This window comes from Callorhinus ursinus, unplaced genomic scaffold (genome assembly GCF_003265705.2).
Source record: "Callorhinus ursinus isolate GAN/ISIS: 27379988/994484 unplaced genomic scaffold, GSC_fseal_2.0 scaffold40, whole genome shotgun sequence".
Lineage (NCBI taxonomy): Eukaryota > Metazoa > Chordata > Mammalia > Carnivora > Otariidae > Callorhinus > Callorhinus ursinus.
This window is the reverse complement of record NW_027397102.1, coordinates 12,742,326-12,759,373: the sequence shown is the minus strand read 5'-3', so window position 1 is coordinate 12,759,373 and position 17,048 is coordinate 12,742,326. Positions and strand designations below refer to the sequence as shown.

The 17,048-nt window shown below is 37.1% G+C and overlaps 1 protein-coding gene across 1 annotated transcript in view; it reads right to left on the bottom strand.

Annotated features, from left to right (window-relative positions):
* The window catches only part of DACH2 (dachshund family transcription factor 2), a 907,788-nt gene that overhangs the window by 159,587 nt on the left and 731,153 nt on the right, over positions 1-17,048 (bottom strand). The window contains exon 5 of the mRNA XM_073880945.1: positions 3,535-3,693. Within this exon, the coding sequence (XP_073737046.1) occupies positions 3,535-3,693 (159 nt within the window). The remainder of the gene's footprint in view (positions 1-3,534; positions 3,694-17,048) is intronic.

The window sequence follows — 17,048 nt, the reverse complement described above, 5'->3', positions numbered from 1 at the left end:
TAAAGTGATTATTAATAATTGGATAATTACTTATAATATTTATAAGTGTTATCTATTCATTGACCTTTTTTAAAAAAATCTCTTCCACTCTTGTTGTATTCTCTGGTATTAACTGACTATTTTATATGATTCTCTTTCCTCTCTTCTCTTAGTATATTAATTTTATTTATTTAAAAAATTTACGTGGTTGTCCTGGAGTTTGCAATATGCATTTACAACTTATAAATTCACTTGCAAATAAGTCTATACCGTTTCATGTGTAGTGCAAGTATCTTTCAGCAGAATATTTTCAATTCCTCCCTCTTATCCCTTATAACATTATTGCCATTTATATTATTTACCAATATATTGTTATTATTATTTTGAATAGAGTATTATTTGTAAGACTGATTAAGAATAAGAAAAAAATACATTTACCTTAATGTATTCCTTCCCTAACCTTCTTCCTTTATGTATATCCAAGTTTCTGACCTAAATTATTTTCCTTCTCTCTATAGACCTTCTTTTAACATTTTGTATAATGCAGATCTCTGGTATGATAACAAATTCCCTCAACTTTTGTTTGAGAAAGTCTTTATTTCCCTCTTCACTACTAAAAGGAAATTTCACTGGATTCAGAATTCTAAGTTGGTGTTTTTTGTTTTTGTTTTTCTTTCAACACTGTAACTATTTCACACCACTTTATTCTTGCTTGCGTGGTTTCTGAAGAGAAGTTCAGTGTAATTCTTATCTTTGTTCCTGTATGGGTGAGGAGGATTTATTTCTCTCTGATTTTTTATTTTTTTAAAGATTTATTTATTTGAGAGAGAGACAGCGAGAGAGCATGAGATGGGGGAGGGTCAGAGGGAGAAGCAAAATCCCCGCTGAGCAGGGAACCTGATGTGGGACTTCATCCCAGGACTCCAGGGTCATGATCTGAGCCGAAGGCAGTCGCTTAACCAACTGAGCCACCCAGGTGCCCCACTCTCTGATTTTTTAAAAAGATTTTCTCTTTGTTTTTGATTTTGCAGCTTTAGTATAATATGCATAAGTGTAGTATTTTTTAAATATTTATTCTTCTTAGTAATCTCTGATCTTCCTGAATCTTTTGTTTGATGTCTCTCAATTTGGGAAAATTTTCAGTCATTGTTACTTTAAATATTTCTTCTGTTCCTTTTCCTTGTTCTTGTTATTTTGGTATTCTCATTACATTTATTCTACACCTTTTGTAATTGTTGCACAATTCTTCAATATTCTGTTCTTGTTTTTTTTTTTAATCTTTTTTTTTTCACTTTTCTTCCATTCTGGGAAGTTTCTATTGATATGCTTCAATATGTGACTCATGAAAGCGCAAAAGTGATAGTAAAGAGCAGCCTGGAGCCCTGGAGAGGCCCCCTCTTCAAGAGTGAGTGTGGGAGGGGGCGGGGGCTGGAGTGTTGAGGGGGCAGCTTTAGGACACCTCCGCTTAGTCAGCATGGTTAAAGATGAAGAGGGTCTCGTTGGCTACAGCCCTGGCCTGACTACATGGGGTGTACTTTGATTGGCAGACGAAGCTGTTGACCAGGGCTCACTTGATGTGCTCCTCCTGGGCAGCCTTCAGGTTCTCTTTCTTTCCATCATAGGCCTTCAGGGCAGAAGCTTGCAGGGCTCAGCCACAGGAGAAGGTCAGGGCCCACGGCTTCAGCAGGGGGCACTTGTTGATGGTATTGAGGTTGATGGATGCTTCCTCCTCCTGGGAAGGTGATCCAGTGACTTAGTTGACTTTGTCTGGACTACTGGTGAGCCCATCAAAGCTATTCATTTTGTTGAAGTGTTTTTGATTTTTAGCATTTACTTTTGCTTCTTAAAATTTTCATCTCTCTGCTTATATTTCCCATGTATTTTTTATTCAAGTATAATTAACATACAGTGTTAATATTCCCATGTATTCTTGTACGTTTTCCATTTTCTTAGTATACAAATTATAGTTATTTTAAATACCCGTCTGATAATTCTAAAATATATGTTATATCTAATTCTGGTTGTGATGCTTGCTTTATATCTTTGGACTGTGTTTTTTGCCTTTTTCATGCCTTGTAATTTTTGTTTTGAAGCCAGACATTATGCATTGGCTAAAAGGAACTCAGGTAAACAGGCTTTTAGTAAGAAGCTTTACTTTTATCTTACCGGGAGTTAGGTTATATTTACTGTTTGCTGTAGCTGTTGTATTAGTGATGGTAATTTCTTGTCCCCCTATTATCTGTGTATCCTAAAGAATCCAAATTCAATTGGGTCTGAGGACTTCAGTTTTCTCAGTTGTAGTCCACTATTCTTATACAGAGTCTTATTGTGGTGGTGGTAAAATATGTAAGGAGGAGAAATATATCATTGGATTTCAGTGTCTTAGTGAGCCTGTGTCCTTGGGCTGTGACTTTCACAAGTGATTTTTAGCTTTTTTCCCTCTTACATGAGAGAGGAAGGCTAGAGGGAGCTAGAGTTGAGTATTTCTCTTTCCCCACAGGAAATGTTAAAGAGGCTGGGGAAGTGTGTTTCCCTTACCTCACAGCAATGATTACAGGGTGCTGGATTTTAATATATACTTTCCCACACATCAGTTAGGCTCTGGTAAAACAAAGTAGTTTAACTCTGGTAAAGTAGTTTCCTTCGAGGGTAGGCTTTTGTTAAGGAAAACAGAACACTCTGGGCATATATTGAAATGGGTAATTTTCTTGTCCCAGAAACGTGAAGAGAATTTTCTCAGGTCTTCATCCTGAGAACCTAAAAGTGCTCCTGGAGTTGACTCATGAAAGTGCAGAGACGTACTAAGAATTGGCCTCTAGGGTTTTTTTTCCATGAATAATTAAGAATTTATTTAAATTATTATAAAATATTCATTATTATTTTTTGCATTTTTATTATGTTATGTTAATCAGCACACATTACATCATTAGTTTTTGATGTAGTGTTCCATGATTCATTGTTTGTGTATAACACCCAGTGCTCCATTCAATACGTGCCCTCTTTAATACCCATCACCAGGCTAAACCATCCCCCCACTCCCTTCCCTTCTAGAACCCTCAGTTTGTTTCTCAGAGTCATAGTCTTTCATGGTTCATCTCCCCCATCAATTTCCCCCTCTTCATTTTTCCCTTCCTACTATCTTCTTTTTTTTTAACATATAATGTATTATTTGTTTCAGAGGTACAAAGGTACAGATTCAACAGTCTTACACTATGGTGAGCACTGTGAATTGTGTAAGGCCTCTAGGGGTTTTTATCTCTCAAGCTGGGTCCACACTGAGTCTCCAGTAATTTAAATGTTTCTACCAGACTCTAGCTGTGGCTTCTGCTCCCTATAAGCTCTGACTCTCTCTATCTGCCTATCACTCTTCTCAATCTATCTTTACTCTCTAAAACCTACACTCTTAAATGAATCCCTCTCAATCTACCCTTATGACTTCAAATTGTTAAACCTTATGGAAGAAAAATACACTAGCCCTGCTCGCCCACGGCATCCAGTGGATCTTGTGTAGTATTTTTCTCAACACACCAAGATTTGAAAGGGCAGTATACATACTATTGGTCAGTAAATGGTTCTGCTGCAGTGGATTGAGGGTAGGAGCACCCCCAAGACTTGGCTGGCTAGCAAGGGTTGCATGAGCAAGTCCATGTTGGGGTCCAGGAGCAGCAAGAGAAGATTGCATCTTATCCTTATCCCAGGAGGATTCACTTCCACCTGAAAAACATTCGTATGAACAGATTGCAATTTGACAAGTTTCCATGAGAAAGCTTTTTGAAAATTCTCTTTCAGGGGTGAAATTATTAAGCTTACATCTTAGAAAATTATTATTAAACATAAGTAACTCATTTTACAATGGTTTCAAAAACTTTCAGTAGCCTTGGATTTAAGCTGCTTCTGAGAAAACTAAACAACTCTAATGATATAGTTACAAGGAGTCTAAACAAATCAGGAATTATAACGAATAGTTTTTGAAAGCACTAACTTGTTGAGAACATTAACTGACTACTACTGCCTCCCATTCTGGCAGCACCAATGTGCTGCCCTGTTCGCTAGCAAAAGAACAAAGACACTGGCTGAGGGCAGCAAACCTTGGTGCTGGCTTTTTGCTGTGATTTACCATAAACTCCGAACGACTGCATGGTCATGCAGCTGCTTTACTGGGACAAACCAGCAAATGGCAAAAGGGCAATGACCCTCCCCTAGAGGATCACTGCAGGTCTGCACCATGTGTGTCCCTAAACTTTGGAGTTTTGAAACCCAGTTGCATGCGTGAGATAAAACACAAGAGTACTATGCCACCTGGCAAGCAGACAACTCAGACATAGATAAGGTGAAGACAAGGATCTGATGGAAGCTAGGGACACAAGAGGGGTGATTATTCACTCTCCTGTGAGGGCTTCCTGAAGAGTGATGGGTTCAAACTCCCCGCTTCAGGGAGGAGAGAGGGGAACAAAGCCATTCCCCTCCCCTGCACCGCAGCACAGACCAACTTTGGTGAACAACACAGTGCCCTGTAGTGGAGACTGGAGCTGCTTATTTTAAGCCCTGCCCCCCATGCCCTACAAGTATATGTCTACCAGGACAGATTGGCATGAAAATCAACCCAACAGGCCCCTTCCCCAGAAGACCAGCACAAACTTCTCACACACATCAAGTCTACTGATCATAGAGTGATGCAAGCTTCAGTTTTGGGGAAATAGAATCCAGCTTCTTCTTTTGACAAGCGGACCAAACACACCTAGTTAAAACTTGCCACACAGTGGACAAGGTAACACCTCCCATTACAGGCAAGGGGAAACTCTGTAGAGGACTTACCTGAGGATAGGAGCAACCAAAACACACCTGCAGCGTTCATATAAGACCTCCACCCTATTTTTTGGACCTCTTCTTAATATAGCCATTACTCTCAGGAGCAGGAAAACAACAGGCTTTTCTAACAATCACACACACACACACACACACACACACACACACAAAACCGTGACCTAGACAAAATAAGAAGATGTAGGAATTCACCCTTAAAGAAAGTACAGGAAGAAGTAATGGCCAAGAATTTAATCAATACAGATATTAAATATATGAAACAAATGCTAAAACAACAATTATAAGGATAGTAGCTGGGCATGAAAAAAAAGCATAGAGAACACTAAAGAATCCTTTACTGCAGAGATTAAAAAGAAAACCCTAAAAACTAGTCAGGCCAAAGTTAAAAATTCTATAACTGAGATGCAAACCCAACTGGATGCCAGGACAATAAGGATGGAGGAAGCAGAGAAATGAATCACTGATTTAGAAGATAAAATTATGGAAAATAATGAAGCTTTAAAGAAGAGGGAAGGAAAGGTATTGGATCACAAATGTAGATTTAGGAAACTCAGCAACTTCTTAATGCATAATAACATTCATATCATAGGAGTTCCAGAAGAAGAGAAAGAAAAAGGGGAAGAAGTTTTATTTGAGCAAATTATAGATGAAATTTTGCCTAATATGGAGAAGGAAACACAGCAAAATCCAAGAAGCACAGAGAACTCCCATTAAATTCAACAGAAGCCAACCATCACCAAGACATGTCATAGTCAAATACACAAAATACACAGAAAAGGAAAGAATCCTGAAAGCAACAAGGGAAGAAAAGTCCTTAACATACAAGGAAGACAGATCAGTTTTGCAACAGATCTGTCCACAGAAACCTGGCAGTCTGTAAGAGAAATGCATAATATATTTAATGTACTGAATGGGAAGATATGCAGCCAAGAATACTTTATCCAGCAAGCCTGTCATTCAGAATAGAAGGAGCGATAAAGGGTTTCCCAGACAAACAAAAAGTAAAGGAGTTCATGAGCACTAAACGAGCCCTTCAAGAAACATTGAAGGGGTCTCATTGAGTGGGGAAAAAAGACCAAAAGCAACAAAGAATAGAAAGAACAGAAAACATCACCAAAACCACCAGCTATACAGGTAACACAATGGCACTAAATTCATATCAACAATCACTCTGAATGTAGATGGACTCAATGCTACAATCAAAAGACACAGGGCATCAAAATGGATTAAAAAAAAAAAACAGAACCATCTATATGCTGCTTATAAAAGACTCATTTTAGACCTAAAGTCACCTGCAGAGTGAAGGTTAGGGAATGGAGAGTTCAGATAGGAGAGGGAAGTAAGATGGCAGAGAAGTAGGGAGACCCTGGGCTTGCCTCTTCCCACAAATACAGGTAGATCAACATCAAATTATTTTGAACAACTAGGATATCAATCTGAGGATTCAGAAAACATTTTGCACAAATGGAGGGAGAGAGAGAATGTGGCAGATGCACGGTTCAGAGACATGAATTGGGGGAGGGGAAAAACCATGGTGCTGTGGAGGGGACAGAGCCCTTTTTGGGGGAGAGAAGTCAGGAAGAGAGGGAGAGTGGGAGAAAGAGCAGGGCATAGGGCTCATGAAAGACACTGTGGTGTGGGGATCCCCTCGGTCACAGTGAAAGAGAATATTCCCTTTCCTGAATTACATTTGGAAGAGGGTATATTGCTTCTCCAAGGACAAAAGACCCATCCAGTGCCAACGAGCAAGTGTTCAACAGCAGGGGACAAAGGCATACTCAAAGGGCAGATAACCTAGTTGCAGCGTTTCACTATGGTTCACAATAGACTCCAGGGACCTGCACAGCCATGCAATTGCTTTTCTGGGACCGAATGGTGTCAGGTGCATGTTGTGAGCCTCTCACAGGGGAGGGGAGTGGGTCTGCACCTTGCCAAGTCTTTATGATTTGGAATTTTGAATCCCAGCCACCAAACAGAGATAAAACACAGAACTGTGACACTGGGCAAGCTGATGACCCAGGCACAGACAGGTTGAGGGCAGGGATCTGACAAAAGCCTGGGGCATAGGAGGGAAGATTGCTTGCTGTCTTTGAGGGCCTCCTGAACAGTGGTGGCCCCAAGTTCCCCTCCCTGGAGGTGAGTGCAGGTTGACAAGATTTTTCACCCCCACCCCCTCAATCAGGCCAAAATTGTGGTCAGACTTCAGATAAAAAAAAAAAAAACAGCACCCTCAGTGGAAGCTGTAGTCACATACACCAAACCACGCCCCCCGTGCCTGGCAGGGGCATCTTTACTAGGGCAGGTCTAACTGTAAGCCAGGGCAGCAAGCCTCTCCCCCAGAAGACAAATCCAGGGCACCCACATATACCAAGTCTACTGATCATAGAGTGCTCCAAAGCATCAGTTTCAGTTATGGTAGACATAGGACCAGACTTTTTATTTTTAATTCTTTTTAATTCATTTTTTTATTTTTAAATTTTTTTAATTTACTTTTTTTTCTTTTTTCTTTTTTCTCTTTAGAATCAGGCTTATAGGTTGTTTGTTCATTTGTTGGTTTGTTTGTTTAAACCTCTCTTTTTGGAATAAGATTCTTTTTCTTCCCTCTTCTTCTGTCTTTGTTTTTCTTTGGAATCATGCTTATAGTTTTTTGTTTGCTTGTTTTTTTCCCCCCTCCCTTTTCACTTTTCTTGGATCAGGCTTTTTTTTAAGGCTTATATTAACAAACAAATCAAAGCACCCCTAGTTAAAAGTCCAAACACTTCCCACTGCAAGCAAGGAGGAATTCTGCAGAGGACTGAACCTGTAGGAAAGACCAGCCAAAACACAAAAGCAGAGTACACACAGCATGCACCAGAAACACTTCCTGAAGTGCCAGGACTGGACAGTGTATGACCCCTTATTAATATAGTATTACTCTCAGGAGCACGAAACATAACAAGCTTTCATAATACACAAAAGACAGAAACCTGGACATGATGACAAAATGGAGGAATTCTCCCCAGAAGAAAGATCAACAAGAAATCACAACCAGGGACTTGCTCAAAACAGTTATAAGCAATATACCTGAACAAGAATTTAGAACAACAGTCAAAACAATACTAGCTGGGCTTGAAAACAGCATAGAGATACAAGAGAACCCCAGGATTCAGGGATTAAAAAACCTGAAATCTAGTCAGAGCTGAAATAAAATGCTATAAGTGAGATGGAAAACCATCTAGATGTAATCACAATTAAGATGGAATAAAGAGGAATGAATAGGTGATATGGAAGATAAAATTACGGAAAATAATGAATCTGAAAAGAAGATGGAAAGAAAACAATTAGATCACAAATATACTTAGGGAACTCAGCGATCCCACAAAGCACAAGAATATCCATATCATAGGAGTCCTAGAAGCAGAAGAGCAGGAAAAAGGTGCAGAAGGTTTATTTGAACAAATTATAGCATATAGCATAGAATTTCCCTAATCTGGTGAAGGAAACAGGCATTTAAGTCCAAAAGGCACAGAGAACTCCCCTCAAAATAAACAAAAATAGATGAACACCAAGAGATAACATAGTGAAATTAGCAAAATAAATAGATAAAAAAAGAATTCGGAAAGCAGCTAGGGACAAAAGGTCCTTAACCTACAAAGGTAGATACAAAAGGTTAGCAGCAGACCTGTCCATAGAAAATTGGCAGGCCAGAAAAAAAGTAGCATGAGATATTCTACATGCTAAATGGGAAAAATATGTGGCCAAGAATATTATATCCAGCAAGACTGTCATTCAGAATATAAGAAGAGATAAAAAGTTTCCCAGAGAAGCAAAACCTAAATGAGTTCATGAAGACTAAACCAGCTCTGCATATATTAAAGGGGACCCTCTGAGCAGGAAAGAGACACCAAAAACAACAAAGACTAGAAAGGAACACAGACAATCTACAGGAACAGTGACTTTATATGTAATACAATGGTACTAAATTCATATCCATCAGTAATTACTCTGAATGTAAGTGGACTAAATGCTCCAAACAAAAGACATAGGGTAACAGAAAGGATATAAAAGAAAAAAAAAAAAAAACAAGCCCGATCGATATGTTGCTTACAAGACTCTCATTTTAAACCCAAGGTCACCTCCAGATTGAGAGTGAGAGGGTGGAGAACCATACATTATGATAATGGACATCAAAAGAAAGCTGGAATAGCCATACTTATAACAGACAAAATAGATTTTAAACCAAAGACTGTAACAAGACATGAAGAAGGGCCATCATAATAAAGCATCCAACAGGAAGATCTAAAACATGTAAATATTTATGCCCCCAACTTGGGAGCAATTAATAACAAATAAAGGAACTCACTGATAATAATACAATAGTAGTAGAGGAAATTAACACCCCCCTCACAGGAATGGAAAGATCATCTAAGCAGAAGATCAACAAGGAAAAAGTGGCTTTGAATGACACACTGGACAATATGGACTTAACAGATTCAGAAAATTTGATTCTAAAGCAGCAGAATACACATTCTTTTAGAGTGCACATGGAACATTCTCCAGATCACATACTGGGTCACAAATCAGGCCTCAACAAGTACAAAAAGATTGAGATCACACCATGCATATTTTCAGACCACAGTGCTACGAAACTGGAAGTCAATCACAAGAAAAAATTTGGAAAGACCACAAACACCTGGAGACTAAAGTACATCTTACTAAAGAATGAATGGGTTAACCAGAAAATTAAAGGAGAAATTTAAAAAATACATGGCAACAAAAGAAAATGAAAATACAAGAGTCCAAAACATTTGGGACTCAGCAAAGGCAGTCATAAGATGGAAGTACATAGCACTACAGGCCATCTTCAAGAAGCAAGAAAAATCTCAAATATGCAAATTAACCTTACATTGAAAGAAGCTGGGAAAAGACAACAAATAAAGACTAAACCCAGCAGAAGAAGGGAAATACTTAAGATTAGAACAGAAATTAATGATACAGAAATAATAAATAAAAAAATACAGTAGAACAGATCAATGAAACTAGGGGCTGTTTGTTTAAAAGAATTAACAAAATTGATTTAACCCTAGGCAGACTTACCAAAAATAAAGGAGAAATGACCCAAATAAATAAAATCAGGAATTAAAGAGAGGAGATCACTAGCAACACAACAGAAATACAAACAATAATAAGAAAATATGAAAACGATATGCCAACAATCTGGGCAATCTGGAAGAAATGGATACATTCCTATAAACATATAAACTACCAAAACTGAAACAAGAAGAGAAAATTTGAACAGACCCATAAAAAGCAAAGAAATCAATAATCAAAGATCTCTGAACAAACAGGAGTCCAGGGACATATGGCTTCCCAGGGGAATTTTACCAGACATTTAAAGAAGAGTTAATACCTTTTCTTCTCAAACTGTTTCAAAAAATAGAAATGGAAGGAAAACTTCCATATTCATTCTATGAGGTCAGCACTACCTTGATTCCAAAACCAAATGAAGACCCCACTAAAAAGAAGTACAGGCCAATATCCCTCATGAACATAGATTCAAAAATTCTCAACAGGTTACTAGATAATCGAATCCAACAGTACATCAAAAGGATTATGCACCATGATCAGGTAGGATTTATTCCTGGGCTACAGGAGTGGTTCAATACTAGCAAATCAATCAACGTGATATACCACATTAATAAGAGAAATGATAAGAACCATATGAACCTCTCAAAAGATGAAGAAAATGATTTGATAAAATACAGCAACTTTTTTTGATAAAAACCATAGAAGAAATATACCTCAACATAATAAAGACCATATACAAAAACATCCACAGCTAATATCATCCTCAATGGGGAAAAACTGAAAGCTTTTCCTCTACGATCAGGGACATGACAAGGATATCCACTCTCACCACTGTTGTTCAGCACAATACTGGAAGCCCTGGCCTTAGCAATCAGACAACAAAAAGAAATAAAATGCTTCCAAGTTGGCAAGGAAGAAGTCATATGTTCACTATATACAGATGACATGATACCCTTGGTAGAAAACCCTAAAGACCCCACAAAACTGTAAGAAGAGCTGAAGGAAAACATTGTATCATTATTAAAGAATCTATCTATCAAGAAGATCTAACATTTGTAAATGTTTATGCCCCCAAATTGGGATTACCCAAAATATAAATCAATTAATAACAAACATAAAGGAACTCATTGATAATAATACAATTGGAATAAAGAAATTTAACACCCCACTTACAGCAATGGAAAGATCATCTAAGCAGAAAATCATCAAGGAAATAATGGCTTTGAATGTCACACTGGATCAGATGGTCTTAACAGGTATATTCAGAGCATTTCATCCTAATGCAGCAGAATACACATTCTTTTTGAGTGCACATGGGACATTCTCCAAAATAGATCACATACTGGATCACAAGTCAGGCCTCAACCAGTGCAAAATGATTGAGATAATACCATGTGTATTTTCAGCCCACAGTACTATGGACATTAAGTCAACCACAAGAAAAAATTTGGAAGGACCACAAATACATGGAGGTTAAAGAACATCCTTCTAAAGAATGAATAGGTTAACTAGGAAATTAAATAAGAAATAAAAAATACATGAAAACAAATGAAAGTGAAAACATGACAGTCCAAAACATTTGGGAGCAGGAAAGTAGGTCCAAACAGGGAAATATATAACAAAAAGGCCCACTTCAATAAATAAGAAAAGTCTCAGATAAAGAACCAAACCTTATACCTAGAGGAACTAGAAAAGGAACAGCATATAAAGCCTAAAGTGAGCAAGAATGGAAATATTAAAGATTAGAGCAGAAAGAAACAATATAGAAACAAAACAGTATAACAGATCAACAAAACTAAGAGCTGGGTCTTCAAAAAAATTAATAAAATTGATAATCTCCTAGCCAGACATCAAAAAAGAAAAGAGAAAGGAAACAAATAAATCATTAAGGAAAGAGATCACAACCAACACCAAAAAATACAAATAATTATAAAAGAATATTTAAAAAAAAAAATATATATATATATATGCCAAAAAAACTAGGCGGTCAGGAAGAAATGAACAAATTCCTAGAAACATACAACGTACCAAAACTGAAATAGGAAGAAATAGAAAATTTAAACAGATCCTTAACAAGCAAAGAAATTGAATCAATAATCAAAAATCTCCCACCAAACAAAAGTCCAGGGCCAGATGGCTTCCCAGGGGAATTCTACTAAACTTTTAAAGAAGAGTTAATACCTTTTCTTCTCAAACAGTTCCAAAAAAATAAAAATGGAAGGAAAACTTCCAAACTCATTCAAGGAGGCCAGAAATACCTTGATTCTAAAACCAGACAAAGATCCCACTAAAAAGAAAAAATTACTGGCCAATATCCCTGATGAACATGGATGCAAAAATTCTCAACAGCACCCTAGCAAATCAAATCCAACAGTACATTAAAAGAATTATTCAAAAGGATTAAGTGGGATTTATTCCTGGGCTGCAGGGTGGTTCAATATTCATGAACCAATCAATGTGATACACCACCTTAATAAAGGAAAGGATAAGAATCATATGATATTCTCGGCGCCTGAGTGGCTCAGCTGGTTAAGCATCTGCCTTCAGCTCAGTTCATGACCCCGGGGTCCTGGGATCGAACCCCACATCAAGCTCCCTGCTCAGGGGGGAGTCTCCTCCTCCCTCTCCCTCTGCCCCTCCACCCCACTCATATTTTCTCTCTCTCTCTCAAATTAATTAATTAATTAATTAATTAAAAATTTAAAAAAGAGTTAAAAAATAATCATATGATCCTCTTAATAGATACAGAAAAAATTTAACAAATACAATATTCATTCTTGATAAAAACCCTCAAAAAAGTAGGTTTAGATAGAAAAATACTTCAACATCATAAAAGCCATGTACAAGGAACACACAGAAAATATAATCTGCAATGGTGAAAACTGAGAGCTTTTCCTCTTTGGTCAGGAACAAAAGAGGATGTCCACTCTCATCATTGCTATTTAACATAATACTTGAAATCTTAGCCTCAGCAATCAGACAAGAGAAATAAAAGGCATCCAAATCTGCAAGGAAGAAGTTAAACTTTTACTATTTGCAGACGACATGATACTCTCTGTAGAAAACCCAAAAGACTCCACCAATAAATTGCTAGAATCGATACATGAATTCAGCAAAGTTGCAGTATATAAAATCAATTCATAGAAATCTGTTGCATATCTACACACCAATAATGAAGTACCAGAAAAAGAAATCAAGGAATCAATCCCATTTAAAACTGCACCAAAAAAATAAACCTATCTAAATAGTTAAAGTATCTGTACCCTGAAGACAATAGAACACCGATGAAATAAGTTGAAGAAGACACAAGGAATTGGGAAAATTTCCATGCTCATGGATTAGAGGAACAAATATTGTTGAAATCTCTATACTACCCAAAGCAATCAACACATTGAACGCAATCCCTATGAAAATAACACCAACATTTTTCAGAGCTAGAAAAAACAATCCTAAAATATGTATGGAACCACAAAAATCCCCGAATAGCCAAAGCAATCCTGAAAAAGAACAGCAAACCTGGAGGCATCTTATTCTGGATTTCAAGCTATATTACAAAGCTGTAGTTATGAAGACACTATGGTACTGGCACAAAAGCAGACACATAGATCAATGGAACAGAATGGAGAACCCAGAAATTGGCCCACACCTATATGGTCAACTCATTTTGACAAAGCAGGAACGAATATACAAAGGGAAAATGACAGTCTCTTCAACAAATGATCTTGGGAAGACTGGAGACCCTCATGCAAAAGAATGAAATTGGACCACTTTCTTACACCATACACAAAAAAAATCAATATGGATGAAAGATTTAAATGTGAGACAGGAATCTATCAAAATTCTAGAGAACATAGGCAGCAACCTGTTTGACATGGGCTATAGCAACCTCTTACTAGACACATCACAGAACACAAGGGAAACAAAAGTAAAAATGAACTATTGGGACTTATCAAAATAAATACCTTTGGACAGCAAAGGAAACAATCAACAAAACTAAAAGGCAATCTACAAAATGGGAGAAGATATTTGTAAATGACACATCTGATAAAGGGCTAGAATCCCAAATCTATAAATAATTTATCAATGTCAATACCCCCAAAATAAATAATCCAGTTAAGAAATGGGCAGAAAGCATGAATAGATATTTCTCCATAGAAGACATACGGAAGGCTAATAGACACATGAAAAAATGCTCAACCTCACTCATCATCAGGGAAATAGAAATCAAAACCACGATGAGTTACCACCTCACAGTGTCAGAATGGCTAAAATCAACAACACAAGAAACAACAGGTGTTGGCAAGGATGTGGAGAAAGGGGAACTCTCTTGTACTGTTGGTGGGAATCCAAACTGGTGCAGCCACTCTGGAAAACAGTAGGGAGGCTCCTCAAAATGTTAAAAATAAGACCACCCTATGACCCAGCAATTGCACTACTAGGTATTTATCCAAGGGATACAAAAATAATAATTCAAAGGGGCGCCTGCACCCCAATGTTTATAGCAGCATGATCAACAATAGCAAAATTATGGGAAGAGCTCAAATGTCCATTGTCTGATGAATGGATAAAGTAGATGTGGGATATATATACTATGGAATATTACTCAGCCATCAAAAAGAATGAAGTCTTGCCATTTGCAATGACATGAATGAACTAGAGTATATTATCCTAAGCAAATAAGTCAGTCAGAGAAGGACAAATACCATAAGATTTCATTCATATGTGGAATTTAAGAAAGAAATTATATGAACATATGGGAAGAGGGGAAAAAAGAGAGGGAAACAAACCATTTAGAATCAGAGACTCTTAATGATAGAGAACGAACTGAGGGTTGATGGAATATGGTGGGTGGGTGTTGGGTTAAATAGGTGATGGGAATAAAGGAGGGCACATGTGATAAGCTGGGTGTTATATGTAATTGATGAATCAGTAAATTTTACTCCTGAAACCAATATTATACTATATTTTAACAGATTAGAATTTAAATAAAATTTGAAAAAAAAAAGAAAAGAAAATGGCTGTGTGGTCTGCCCCATCTATTTGCTTGATGTGGTCCATTCATTCATTCAGCGGTCAGTGATCTTGCTCCCATTCCCTTTCTGGAAATGTGATATTACCATCTCCACTTGGATTACTCTATCTCATATGTTGCCTAAAACACTGACTCTATTTTGTGAAGGGGTATGGGTCTGGGAATCTTGGACACTCTGTAAAATATGTGCATTTACTCATTTATAAAAAAGATAGAAATCATATGCTCATATTCTTAACATTCAACATCATAAACATTTTCACATCTTTGAGATTTTTCTGGTGCTTTGCTCATATGGATACCAATTTTTACTTCTGAAACACTCTGCCATGTTGCTTCAGGTATCACATTTTCAAAGTAAATATGTAATGGCTAAATGTAAAGGCTATATAGCAGTCTACTGAGTTATTGCTCTATAATTTATTAAAGATCGGATTTTGAATTTGCTGTAAATTTGTCACTATTCTGAATTACACAGTAACAACAGCATTCATTTGAACTTTTTCCTTAGAAACAATTAATTCCCTGGAGTGGAATTTCTGGGCCAAAGGGGTTGAATATTTTCTTTATACTTTTGCTTTCATGCACCACATTTGCAAAAGCTATTTGTAGAGTTGTAGACTTTTTACAGAAATGTTTTCAGGGTCAATTGGCATTCTCTCTGAAGATTTAAAAATTTATTTAAGCAAACTGTCTGCTAGAATCTCTGAGAGGTTTCTTTTTTTAAAAGACTATTTATTTATTTGACAGAGGGAGAGTACAAGCAGGGGGAGTAGCAGAGAGAGAGGGAGAAGTAGGCTCTATGCTTAGCAGGGAGCCTGGTGTGGGGCTTGATCCCAGGATCCCGGGATCATGACCTGAGCTGAAGGCAGATGTTTAACTGACTGAACCACACAGGCACCCCATCTTTTTTAACCTTTCTATGAATTCATCTACTCTTACCCCAACTCTGGGCATCTATCTCCTCCTCAGGACTCAAACCCCCTTGTGGCTGAAGTCAATCTTTAATCCTAAGGTGAGAGGCTTGGCCAATTTCCAACTAGAGGAGTTCTAGACCAAAATAATGCAAAACAAAACAAACAACACACACACACACACACACACACACACACACACACACACACCCAAAACAAAACAAAACAAAACAACAACCAACTAACCAACAAAAAAACAAAAAACGCCAGATTCTTTAGCAGTGTATATAAAGCCTGAGGGGTACCCGGCCTTGCTTATATGAACAAAGCTTTTCCAATCAAATGGGGAAGAAATATGTAGCTAAATTTTTCTGTTTTTTATATAAACCATTCAGTTTACATGCATGGAAGCTTAGAAGGTAGGAAATTAGGTTGAATATCATAGACTGGCTTAATGGACCAGAAAATATTCTCTTGACCACATTGAAGCTTGGTATATTCATTGAAAACCACACTATTCTGATTGCACCAATCTTTCTCTCTTTTCATCCAAATACTGGCTGTTGTATAGTTCCTGCCTAGGAGCAGGGAGGTAATTTATGTTGATGCATTGACATAATTTTGCATTAAGAAATTTGAAATTACAATTAAAATCAATAAGAAATTATAATGCTGTAATGAACAGGAATGGTGAGGTGAAGGGAGAAATTTTAATAACTGAAGAAACCACATTGCAACACTGTCAATTCTTTATAATAACATTGGGCCAATAAACATGATTAATACTAGAAAGTGGAAAAATCTGAAAGACCAATTGCTGAGCAAAGACAGAACTTCTCTATATTTTTAACACTATGGCCAAGATATGAATTACCTTACCATTTCAGAACTGTACATTATAAAATGATGAGCAAAACATTGACCAAGAAAGGTACATATAGAAGACACTATATTATATCATTGATATTAATATGGTATTGTACAATCACAGCAGCAACAGCACACAGCAATGTTAGAGCTAACATTATGTCAATATTTTATAAACTAAAAATCTTTAATCCACATTTAATATTAAATGGTATGTTACAACTCAATACCTAAAAATCAAATTATGCAAATAATGCAATTAAAAAATAGGCAAAAGACATGAATAGACATTCCTCCAAAGAAGACATTCATTTGGCCAATAAACACATGAAAAGATGCTCACCATCACTCATCATCAGGGAAAT